Source organism: Balearica regulorum, chromosome 10 (genome assembly GCF_011004875.1).
Source record: "Balearica regulorum gibbericeps isolate bBalReg1 chromosome 10, bBalReg1.pri, whole genome shotgun sequence".
NCBI lineage: Eukaryota > Metazoa > Chordata > Aves > Gruiformes > Gruidae > Balearica > Balearica regulorum.
Window position 1 is genome coordinate 16,207,520 of NC_046193.1, and position 13,013 is coordinate 16,220,532.

Below are 13,013 nucleotides of genomic sequence, written 5' to 3' on the forward strand. Positions count from 1 at the left end.
GCATGTGCTGTTAAATGAGGTGATGGGTTTGTGCCCTCAGCACTTTCCTGAGCTTTTGCTTGAGCAGAACCTGGCTCCATCACTAAACCCTTGTGGTGATGTTTTAATGCCACAAGGAACTGGAAATGCTGTCAGTGAGCAAGAGCAACACAAGTGTGGACAGACATAGGGAACTGCTGCTCCTGCCAGGCTGTGCCATCCAGGATATATTATAATTATAATTGGGAAACGCAGCCAGAAAGGCAGCATCGCAAGACAGAAAGTGCTATTCTGCTGTCAAGGAAATGCCACAAAAGCAGGAGGGAGCGAGCGCTTAGAGAGCAGGCTGGCAGAGCTGGGGGCCGGGGGCGGCAGGCAAGTTCGCCCCGGGAGGGCGAGAGGGGAAAGGAGGACACGGTGCAACGTGGTGCCGCCCGTTAAAATATTAACAGGTTTTTTGCAGGCGGTGGGGGAGGCAGTTTGTTTTCCTCTGTTGTTGATTATTTTTTTTTTTTTAAATTCTTTCCCCGACGTCTTCCTTTTCCCCGAAATAAAACTCATTTTTAAAAAGCGAATACAAATTGAAAAAGCGGCGGAGCGACGGGCGCAGCGGCGCTGAGGCAGCGGGCGGAGGCCGGAGCGGTGCCCGGGCGCGGGGCGGCTCCGCGGGGCGGTGCGGGGGGGTGCGGGGCCCCGCCCGGCTGCTCCGCCCGGCGTGCGTGGGGGCAGCGCCGCGCATCCCCGGCTGGCGGGCGGCTCCGCTCCGCTCCGCTCGGCTCCGCGGGGCTGCGGCGCCATGGAGGCGGTGGACCAGGTACGCGGAGCCCCGCGGGGGGGGAGGGAGGGGGGGGAGAGAGCGCGGAGCGGGCGCGGTGCTGACTGCTTCTCTCTGCTCGCAGCTCGCCTCCGCGGGCACTTTCCGCGTGGTGAAGGAGCCGCTGGCCTTCCTCAGGGTGCTCGAGTGGGTGAGTGCTGGGGGGGGGGGGGGGGCGTTCGGTCGCGGGTGGGCTGGGGGTGCTGACTCTAAAGTGCGCGCACGGCGCTGCGCACCGCGGAACAGGTGGGAGCCGGGCTGGGACGGGGGCTGGGGACAGGGGCTGGGGGGGGGGGCGGGTCTCATCCTGCAGCGATGGGACGGGCTGGGTTTGTGAGTGCCCCCCCTCATCCTTCTGCTGGATGCAAACGATTTTTTAAAAATAAATTAAAAAACAAAAAGAAAAAACGGGAGGGGGGAGAAAATCCTCATTATGCATTTAGCAAACTTGTCTCTGGGCCGAGCGGGGAAGGAGGCAGATAATTGGTTTGCGGAGCAATGTCACTGTTTGTTGCTCTGATGCTCATTCGTAGTGAAGTCTGCAGGTCAAATGACATTCATCGCCAGTAGGTCTGCGGGAGGAGAGAGCCTCTCTGAACGGAAAGTTCAGAACATGTCATGGAGGATTAATCACATTCCCCTAACGCCGACTGGCTGGGGAATTATGTAAGCCGCATATTTTGGGGGGCGCGTTCATGTGCGGGTGCTTTTATCCACATGTTCACACCTGCTGCGCACAGCCCAGCCACGGGGTGTTTGCGAGGGGGTGTTTTGGTGTGCTGGGGGCAGCTGCTCGCCCCAGACCCGGTCCCTGCCCATGGTCAGCAGCTCCTCTTTCCCCCTGGGCACCTTGAAGCACCAGGTCCCATGGAGCCGGGTGACGGGGATGCGGTGATGCCACAGGCTTGGGACGAGGTGGCCCTGCAGCAGGGTGACCTCCACGTGGAGGATGGACAAGGTCCCTTGCGTTCCTCGCCCAGAGCTCCTGCAAACCCACCCGGCACTGCTGCTCGTGGCTCGAGGAGAATTCAGGGCATCCAGGGGCTGAGCCCCAGACACTGGTCTGGGGGTGCTTCAGGCGCTCTGCATCTCTCACTGTGGAGCAGAAGAATGGGGAGCAAAGCTACTTCTATGGCAAATAGCTGCTGCGAGTGTGGTCTTTCGACTGTCTGCTCGGTGAAGCTATGTCTGGTGGTGGTTGGGAAGCAAGCTCCGGTGGGAAGGGCTCTGGGCTGGGGGTGCAGGCTGTGCCCTTCGAGGAAACTGTTCCCCCTGGTGCATTGGTGTCCTCGGGACAGCAAGTGGGAACTCTTTTCTCTTGGCAGTTTCTGAGGTCTGTAACTTCTTTCAACAGCTGAATATAAAAGCTGCCTTTGTCATGGTTGAAATCCACACGTAGAAATCTTCTGGCTGCTCTATCTGCCTGGTTGTGTGTGTATATATATATATATAAATGCACATGCGGCTGTATGTAAACAGAGCTCTTCCGACACGGCTGAGGTCTATCGGTCCTTGGCAGTAAGGGAATGTGGGAGAAGGATGCAGAGCATGTTAACACTTAAGGTGGTGTGACAAGTTACTTTTTCCCCTTTTGACATGTATGTGTCAGTAGAATTAAGCACATTTTAGTGTATGGTATGTCAGAGTGTGGAGGACCTTTTTGGTGAGGTGGTTTGTTTGTCGGGTTTTTTTATATATACTTTAAAGGCCTTTTGGATTACCCAAATTCCAGCTCTATTCACTTCACCTTGCTGCTCCCATCTTCCTTCTCCTCTCCCCAGGTCTACCAACTGCTATCCACCTCTCTCTGCCATCTCCGATCTCAACTAAGCGTCCATCTCTCCCTCAGACTTCTTTTTTCAGCCTAATTATCATTTTAAACTTTAAAAAAAAAGACCAAATGCTCCAGCTGATTCTGCGGCCGCTTCCACATTGCCCGGCAGCCTCACAGCCCTCGGTGGACTTGATCAGAACAGTCAAATTACTCTGCTAATTGCTGGATTTACAGCTGTTTCATTTTGGGTGTTAAATGATGTGTGAGTGGGGCTTTTTATGCAGAAAGTGCTGGTGACAGTGGAATTTATTAAACCTGCTCTTGTTAACGCTGATGAGTATTTTTTGAGCTTTACAGTAATCACCTGTCAGAGGGTGTGACCGCTGTCGTGTGAGTGACGTGGCAGCTGAATCATAACGCCCAGTTTTACAGAGTTTCAGGATTTGGGAAAGCAAGTGCAACTAATTTTAATGTTGCCTTCTTTTGGCTTATTTGTCATCTAAAAGGGAGGTGTTAACTTCTGCTTTTGGAAAACTTATGCTTTTTTTAATGCTTATTTCCCAGAAAGCCAAGTTTTGACTTTCTAGTGTGAAAAGCAAGCAGGTAGAGCACAGAGGTGGGGAAAGCCCTTTCTGCAATCTAAGATGGGGAAAACTGGCATTTCTGCCCTGTTGTTTGTGTACTATGGCCCATATGCTACTCCTGGCATCTCTTAACACCTCCCACTTGAGTCCTAGATTGCATCTGCAAAGAAATAAAGTTCATAGCCCAGCTGGTGACGCACTGATTCGGGGTGTTGGGTGGCTCTCGTGCTTGGGGGGAGGCTTTGTGGTGTTGCAGCACAGATGGCAGAGGTGGGGGGTTCCTCAGAAGGGCTGGTGGGGTGGAGATGGTGTAGGTCCTCAGCTGGGCCAGGCAGTCCAGCCTGGAATTTGCACTGTTGTCTCTTGGGCAGTTTGGGTAGGTGCGTCTCTATTAATAAACCTCTTGTACAGCGGTGCTGCTGAAATTTGTGTATTAATGAGTGCAAACATTTGCAAGTCTGGAGACAACTGAGGTGGTTGTAGGTTTCTCAGGTGTGAAACTATAACTGTTGCAGAAGCAATCTATAGGTGTGCAAATTCCAGCTTACCTGTAGTCTGCCTCGGACATAGACCTCTGTCTTGAGGAGCAGGGACTTTATCTCACCTTCTTCAGTCTTCTGCTTTGATTATCACCTAACACCCAGAGAGAAGATGCTGAAATAAGACTGATTCTTCTGAATATTCACAGCACTGTAATATGTTTTCATTTGTATTTCCCATGTACTTTCTAATCTTATTTTCAGCCAAGAAATTGCATTTAGAAGCCATTAAGAGACAACATTGGCTCAGGTCCAGGAAAAGTAAAGAGAAAGTAAAGTGACTTGTAGCAATTAAGCAAAAGCGGCATTTTTTGAACTCTACCTTGGTGTAATAGATTGTGTACTTAGATTTGTGCTTTGCATGCTCTGGGCTTGGAAAACTGCACACAGCTCTATAGGTTAGGCCCTGGGTGTTTCCAGCTTTGAGTCAACTCTTGTTTCATGGCATGTGCTGGGGGCAGGGAAAAACTGTTTAAAAGCTCTGTTTGTTCTTGTTCCTCTTTATTCCCCTGGCTGTTACTCCACAGATCTTTGCATGAGAGGAGAGTGTCCTTCTGAAGCTTATTTCTCATGTTAATCTACTGTGGCACTACAACCAGTTGTTGCAATGTCACAAACACTCTTACAACTTCACTTGAGAAATGACTCTCCTGTCTGCTCATCTGACAATAATGAATAAGGAAACGTGAAAGAGAAGAAATACATTCATTTGTCTCCTTGGATTAATTTCAGTCCTGTGGATCTCTAGACCACTTTTACTGGGGTCTGCAAAAAGTGAGCAAGACGAGCAAGTTTGTCAGTTGTGTCTGTTTGTTTTGCAGTTGTCGCCTCTCTGGAGCCCTACAAAAGCAAATCAAGTGAAAAGCAGGGCTCTGTGCGTGGCAGTGTGATCTGTGTGTGAACTGCTTTATGTATGATCAGGTGCGAAAATATTTTTGTAAAAATGAAAACTTTGTATCGCTAGGCTGAGGTTTGTAACTACTTCTGCTTCCTCACAGTAATTTGCCACAAACAACTTTCCCCCTGCAGACCCAAAACAACCTGGCATTTGTCCAGTTTCCGTGTAAAATAACAGGAGCTGCAGTGCTGTCCGTAACACCTTTCCCTGTAATCCTTGATAAGTAGCAGAGATGCAGCAACTCCATCGTTTTACAACATGGGAGGGATTGTGATTGCCTTGGTGATTATCTGCAGGTTGTTGGTTTAGAATACCGTGCAACAAGCTCCCTGCTCCACCAGCTTGCAGCCCTGTCTGGGCTGGTGTGAACAGAGGGGGGTATTTTAGGCACAAAGACCTCTGCCTAAGCCAGTGCTACTTGTATCAGCGCAGATATGAGTCATTTATGTAGCAGCACAAATCTTGGGGCTTTTCTTAGTAGGACAACTTGAAGTGGACGTTAGGATGTTCAGTGAACCCAAGCGTATCTGAGGAGGAGTTTGAATTCTTGCCTTTGTGCAGAAAAAATACATTCCAGGCCTTGCATGACTGCAGATCATCACTGTTCGTGAGCATCCTCATGGGATGTGCCAAAGATTTCCAAAACAGCTCAGGGCTTTTGGACAACAAATCCCCATTCATCTCTGGTGGAAACTGGACAAAGGAATTGCAAGGCAGTTTCAAAAATCTGTGTGTACGTGGACCAAGCTAACCTTGCTTTGCTTCCTTGCCTTCACGATGTGATCGTTTGACTGGTGAGCCAGGAAAAAGGCCAGGCTGTCGCCAGCCTGGCAAGAGTCAAGCTTGCTTTGATTGTATAGCTTCTGAAAGGGTTAGCACCCCTTGCCTTGCAAACAGATGTGTGTTTGGAAGACAAAGGGAATCTGAATCTTGAAAGACTGATAATAACTCTTGTCTTTTGTCCTAATGCTGATTGCTCATCTGGCCGTGGAGTGCTTTTGTTGGATTGTATTTGCATGCATATGAATGGACATAAGTAGCTGCATGCTTTCAAGTGTGTCCTAGAAAAACCTAGATATCTTGAGATGCTGAAAATAAATGAAAAAAAAATTAAGAAGGTAATGCTTGTATGAGATGTGTGTGAGTAGTAGTTTGCTCTGTATAGTATATTATGAGCCTGAGATATTTTATAGTTGCTCGAGACTCTTCATCACGTTTGCTTGGGCTTGTTTGGTTTTTGCTGTCTACTCTGGCATGGGCAGAGACTTCAGGGGGTGGAGCGGGGTAACCTTGCTGAAGCTTAACGCTCCTCATGGGTGCAGGGCTGGAAGACTTAAGCGTTTGATCTTCTCTACCCTCATATTGAAAGAAAAGCCTTAATAAAAAGAATATTTCTTTCTGCCTGCTTATGTTGCTTATACAATGTGAGGATCAGATGCTGCATTCAGTGCTGGGTCCATCCATCTTGATGTGCAAGCTACACAAACACATGTAAAAAATGTATTGTCAATTTTTTTGATGTCTACCTTGGGATGTAGGTACCCAGCTGTTCTTGAAAACCTGGTCCCAGCTGCTACCTCAAAGACCTTGTATGTGTAGTGTCAGGCCAATAAAACATGTGCCACTTAATCAAAAAATGTAAATCCATTTCTATGGTATTTTAATATTAGAAAGGTAATTACCGTGTAACTAACCCTTCTCTGTAAGCTGCCATTAATTGGATGATTTTTTTATAGGCAGCTTAGCATAATGCATGCAAAATACACTGCAGCTCTGTACAGACAAAAATTGCCACAGTGAAATGACGAGATGTGAACGTCCAAGAGACCTGAGCCCTGCGAACCCGCTTTATCGGTCCTTGTCATTGGGCGTGCGACTTCCGAACACCTGTCGGGGCATCGGTAATCTGCAGGCAGGGAACTGTGTTGGAGAAGTTACTTTTATTACGAAGAATCGGGAGGTGGATTTTGCTGTTAGACATCAGGCTCTGTTGTGTGCGATAGGAAAGATCTGAAAAGTTTTTGTAGTCTCGGTGAAGACAGATGTGAAAGCCATATGTCGCTCTGTCAGTGGGACTGGGATAAAGGCAGCAGAAGCAGTAATGATGCCGTGTGGTCTTAAAGCCTCAGCTTCTGGGAGTCTTGTGATACTGAAACCTTTGGCTTTGATAAACCATTTGTTTTTAGATCAGGGTAGCAGAAGAAGGATGGAAGCCCTAAAGACTGAAAACCCAGAACACGAGTGAAAGAGCAGAAAAATCTGTCTTGTGATCCTATGGTTTTAGGCAGACTGCAGAGAGCTGGCTGTTCCCCGCACTGGTCACGTGCACACAGATAAACATGCATCTCTTGTGGGAAACTGAGAACTGTGCTAATCTTGTCCCATCAAAAAGTTGCTGTTAAAATGGTACAAATGCTGGCACAGGCAAGGAGGGAAGGAGAAAAGGTCAGCAATGCCTGACCACATTGCAAATAAATGACATCTTTCATCTGAAAAGTGCCTACCATTTTCCAGTTAGGTTCACGTTGTGGTCATGGAGGAATTGATTTTAAAATGTCACCTAACAATTCATTCAAATCCTGATGATTTTCAAGCAGCCCAGAGCGGGACCTGGTGGTATAAACGAGTGATGCAGGATTAGCACGTGTGGTCGAGATACAGTGCTCGAGGAGGCAGGGGGTTTGGAGTTATGTCCTGCTTCCATGGAGATCCCTGGGTGAAACTGGTAAAACCTCCTCATGGTAAGCCACCTTCTTGATGGCAGCATCTGCTGGTGTTGTCTGAATGTGGCTGTTCAAAGCGTTAGGAATAGAAGATGAGGAGAGAGACTCATTAATGCTAAACTTTATTATATATGCAAACCAGGTTTCTATGAAAGGAAGAACAAAAATGATCTGACTTTCAAACTAGCAAGAAGATGCATGGAGATAGAGCATTCTGCCATTAGACATACGCAGTGAAAGTCTCCTTGCCAATTTTTGTGAGGGAGATGTTTGTCATCACTCCTGTAAATCAGCATCTGCATAATTGGAGCCCCGGGTAAAAGCCCTGCATATTGACATCTCTGGATTCAAATGTCGCGGTCGGGAGAGGATAGGCTTGGAGGTGCTTGCGATAACACCCTTTCATCAGTTGGATCCTCTGGTCCCTGAGTTAACCTGGATTCATGGCACTACATGTGATCCCAACGGGCAGGAGACCTCCTGGTCGCTGGCTGAAGTCTCCGCTCTGCTCTGGGAGAGAGGACCTCCTCCTGAGGCAGGAGAAGGGGAGAGGCAGAAAGCAGGTAACGCTGGGCTCTGCACAGGGCTGGCGATGGATGGCAAAGTGCTCGCGCCACACCTCTGCGAGCGCAGCTTTCTCCTTTGGCACCGAATAAAAGCGGTTCAGTAGTGTTATGGTCCTGGGGCGCCATGTGGAAAACAGCGCTTGGCTGGCTGGCCAGCCCGGCAACTGGCCAAAGGGGTCTTAATGGCTCTTACTCTCAGGGGGGATCTGCAAAGTGCTGCAAAGAACATTACGGAAAGGAACGTGCAGCGTGGAGGTGCTGCTTTTAAGGTGTTTGTCCAAAGTGGCATATGTACTGCAAAGTGTGACATAGTTGCTAAGGTGACAGCTTGCTTGCTTTTTGGCAAAAGCAAAAGAATACTGAATATAGACAAACTGTAAGCTTTTCTTTGTTTAATTTGCACGGTTTTATCCTCTGGCCATTGTAGAGACTTCTTGGGTTTGTCTTTGGAAGCAGTGTTCTCCCATTCAGAATACTTCACTCGGTTAGAAGAGCTAATACTGCTCCCCATTATTAGGGAAATGCTTAAATCACATAAAATGATGGGGATTTCAGTGATTATAATTGTAAATACAAATTATGGCATTGAAAGGATTTGGTAATGGCATTCAGTCAAGTAAGGAAGTGTTCTCTATGAACCTTTTATATAAAATAATATTAGGTGTTACCTCATTAGCAGCCTATGGATGTGGGCACATCCATGAGCGCACAGTCCAGAAGATTTTTGCATGCGTTTGCAAACTGCTCAAACCTAAACTGAAATGCACGGTGAGGTGAGAACTCCTGTCGGTCAGGCTCAGAGGTTGGCTGTGGTGAGAGGGAGCGAGGTCCAGGCAGGGAGTCTTGCATCGGACAGCTCGGTTACTGCCGCGGTTGAGTGTTTCACAATGCTGCTGGGGAGAAGGATCAGCAGAGGGTTAGACTGACGAGCCCCCTCAAGAGAGGGGCTTTTCCAGATGAGCAGCCATCTGTGGCATGAAGCAGTGTTGTGGTCCTCAGCGTGGAGAGGAAAGCGGAAAGGTCTTACAAGCCTAATGCCACCTTTGGCCCTTAGAGCAGTGGGGTATGAGCGCGATCCAAGAAAAATGGCCGGGAAGGGCTGAAGTAATGTGCTCATTGCCCTTTATTGTTTTACCTTTCCTTTCTTTGTGATGTTCTAACGGACAGATAAATGTGTTCCTCTGCACAGGCTGTTCTGTCTGTGCCTTTTCCAAAGTGCCTTGGCATCTGGGGAGGAGGCTGTGTTAGAGGCAGAGCCTGCGGGAGCTGATGCTATGGGGAGCAGGTAGTGCTGCAGCCTGGAGCTCGGCACCAAAGTCAGGGGGAGCTCTGTGGGCTCCTCTTCCCAGGTCAGTGCTGGTGCAGATGTCCCAGCCCCAGTTTGGCAGTGCCATCGCAAGGCAGAAGTTCGCGTGGGTGTTTTCAGTGGTCAGAGATCATGACACTCTACACAGGGGGCTTTTGCTGGGGGACTGGGGATGTCTCTTTGCTCAGAAGACCCCTACAAGCATCCTAGGCGCTGAGATGTGCAGCGGGGAGGCAGTGTCCTGTTCCTCTGTGTTAAGGAAGCAGGAGAAGGGCAGGAAGACTTCAATAAAGTGTTACACATTTTCAGATGAGAGGTGTACCGTCCCAGACCTGCTGCCAGAAATAAATCTGATTTGACTGTCTTGCAAAACTCCTGACCTGTCAACTTGATCTTTATTGCATGAGAAATACCAGAGCTTGCTGCAAACAGCCTGACTGAAAATTCACTAGAAGTGCTCAAGAACCTGAAGTATTGAGGGTGAAATTCTGCCCAGAAGATCTCGGAAAGAAATGCTACCTAACATCAGCAAGGTCATTGATACATCAGGAAGTAATTTATAATAACAGCTCTTCAGTAGCTCTTTGAATTTCAAAAAAAAGTTTATTGTGTCTGTCTTCAGTCTTCACTTTTCCTGACATTAATGTTCTGCCCTCCTGTGTTATTTCTCAGGTGATGCAAATTCAAAGTATCTTTGGCTTGAAGTGATCAGCCTCAGCTGAAATCCTTTGGGTGCTTGTACTGGGGCTCCATGTTTGACACTGCATTTATCGATCTTCCTAATTATTAGGTGAAAAGCCTCTATGGCACCCCAAATAATACTATAGAAGTAGCAAAATCTTCCTTGCCAGGTTCCCAAAAACCAAGGAGACAACCAGCTTGTTGGTACAGCCTCCCTGATGTGGGCTGTATTATGGTCTATGGCTGCCTTCAGTATCCAAGTCAAAACACCCCATGATGCCAGGAAATATCTTACAGTTATTTAACAAGCAAACTTGAACTGTTTTCAGAATAATCTTCTTCCTGGCTGTGTGCTGGAGGTATGCTCGAAGCAAAACAAAACAAGGCTAGTCCCCCATCTGTGCGCGAGTTTAAAACCATATAGTTGCTTCCCCCTGCTACTCCTCACGCAGAGGTGATGTTGCACATGAAAAAAAGCGCTGTTTTGTGTTGGGTTTTTACCCCATTTAAAACAACCTTGGTAAGGAGGGAGTGGTGGCTGGGAGCAGTTGAACATGGCAAGGTGACAGCTCCCTCTTGGGACTGCGAGGGGAATGATGCCCGTGGGCGTTTATGGTGCCCAGCCCAATGAGGTTAGGTTTGATACTGGAAATTGCCTTATTACTGCAGAATATGTATATTGCAATAATTATCCTTTGGAGTTGAGCGTTTTCTCCAAGTGCTTTTTCAGAAACTGTGCTTGAAAACCTCTCCTTGCAAAACTAAAGCAAGTGTGGGATTTCCCCACCGCCAAATCCAGCAGCCAGTAAATCCGGCAGAGCTCTCCGGATTGCTATCTCCAAGGGCAGTCAGCATGCTGGAGTGGAATTAAGTCCCGGTTTGAAAGAACATGCCAGCCAAAAAATTAAACAATGGATGCCTTCCTGTTTAATTTTAACATTTTAATTAAATTCTTTGCTGCTGTGTGCCTTTGATCTCAGCAAGCTGATATACATGGTGTCTGCTGTTGTGTCGCAGCAGCGTTTTGTTCTAATCTTGCACGCAGACGCAAGGATGCGTTTGAGTGTGGATAAAAGTGCAGAAGCCACATGCTGCCAAGTACTGAGTGCATCACAAACTGACTTTTCCAATTGGTGACCAAAGGCATGTGGACAGGGGGATTATTCATGAGTATGGCTCAGTAGAGCTTCTTTCTGAACATACTCTCTCCCCGTTTTTAATCTCCTTCTGTGAATGGTGCTGCAGGAAGAGTTTTCTTGATGGAATTACTCATTGAGAGGGTTGAGGCCAGGAGCTGAGATTTTTATTGCAAAACAGAATCAGTTTCAAGTGGGATAATTAATAAAGTTTGATCCCTCTGAGAGCAGAAGCAACGCTGTATGGCTTTGGGCACATCTATTGATAAGTCCCAGCCAAGTGCCTGGTTTAAGAGCCTTTGGCAGGCTGCTGGCTTTCTACGCAGCCGTGCAAAACGTGGGTACCGAGCGGCATGTAGCCAAGCAGTCCCACCGCAGCCGATTTCTAAATGTGTGGAAAAGTCTTCAAATAAAAATGTGGTTACAGGTTTGCCCTGTGCTGTTGGTGGCTGGGCTTCGATGATGACAGGAGGTGCTAAGCGAACTGGGAGCGTGCAGTATTTTTATGGCAAGGCAAAGTATTAGAGCGAGCTCCCTCGTGTTTTATAGCCTGGGGCAGGTGACTGAGGAGCATATGGAGTATTTGTCCTTTGCAGTTTGGGCTGTACCTAAATGCCAGGGAAGCGGCTGTCATCATGGCATCAAAGAGTCATTGGTAGAACAGATTTGGAAAAGGAATTTAATTTCCTTGGGACAAGAATAATTTTAAATCAAAATTTCCATTGGAAACTTTGGCATTCTGATGGCAATTGTGAACAAAGAAACATTTTTCCTAGAAACTACAATATTTTGGCTAAAAATATTTCTGTAAAGAAACAGTCATCTCCTCTTCCTCTCCACAGCCTGGAGCATCCCCTTGCGCTGCCCCAGGCCTGCTTCTCCTGGAGGAGTCGCTGACAGTCACATCAAGCGTTGTGGGGTGTAGTCTGGCTGGGGAGCCTGATTTACAGAGCAGGGGCAGCGCGAGGGGCCAACCCAAACTCCTTGGAGGCACAGCAGTAGTGTTCCCAGGGTACATATTGCAAGCCCTTAGCGCTGGGATTTGCAAAGAAGACTCACTGGTTTTTGGAGGGAAGATGACAACTTTTTAGGAAAAAGATGAGCAAGTTTAAAATGCAGAAAATGTCTTGGTGGAAAATGTTCATCTGACTTTTAAGACAGCATGTGCATATCGGTGTTGTAGTCTACGTTTATATTTTGCGCCTAGCCCTTTCTTTGGTCAAAGTGGAGTTTTTCAGAGCAGTGCAGAGACAGCACAGTCCACTTTGCGGAGAATCAGCGAGCCGTGCTCGTGAGCCTCCTTGTTTTGCTGCGTTGGCTCCGTGGGCTGTGCATGCTCCCGCTCTGCCGTTGCAGCCTGTCACTCGTGGCAGGCGGCTCTGCGGAGAGGGCGTCCGTTCCAGCACAAAATCTGTGCCTGGCCAGATTGCGAGGCCCTGGCAGGCAGCGGGAGCTGGCTTCACGGCGGGCCGACATATGCAGGGGACACTGGGCGTGCCACGCGGCAGAGCCTCCTGCCGCCGCCGAGCGCGTTATGGTGCTTCCCGGGGAGGGACGATGCTGTGAAAATGAGCTCCTTGCCTGTGGTCCTCTGTGGCCTGGCGGCACTCCCCACTGTGGGGACCAAGAGCTCTCACTCCTTTTTTTTTTTTTTTTTTCCCTTTCCTTTTTTTCATCCCCTCCATCGTGTTTTCACAGCAAAATGACAGCAACAGGAGACTGAGATGGGGCTTGGGTCTCATGGCAGATCCAATCCAGCACAGCTTGCGTTGCTGAACAGTTTTTCTGCCATATAGCTCACCATAGCATAGTTAACTCATCTTTAAAAATAATTTTCCATCTTTTTGCATATGTGCTCGTTAGCACTGGCCACCTATGGGTGCAGCATTGGTTGTTAATGCAGCTGAAGAGGCTCTGGCAGAGCTAATAAATGGTTTTTTGCGCAGCTTAGTCCCTAAAAAGTAGTGACTCAGCAATGATCAAACATCTCTGATGGGACAAACAGTTCCCAGC

General features: G+C 48.1%; 1 protein-coding gene across 1 annotated transcript in view; it reads left to right on the forward strand.

Moving 5' to 3' along the window:
* Positions 1 to 760: 760 nt before the first annotated feature.
* Positions 761 to 13,013, forward strand: part of SYNPR (synaptoporin) — a 110,877-nt gene continuing 98,624 nt past the window's right edge. Inside the window, exons 1-2 of the mRNA XM_075762337.1 lie at positions 761 to 793; positions 879 to 944. Coding sequence (XP_075618452.1) covers positions 776 to 793; positions 879 to 944 — 84 coding nt within the window. The 5' untranslated portion in view covers positions 761 to 775. The remainder of the gene's footprint in view (positions 794 to 878; positions 945 to 13,013) is intronic.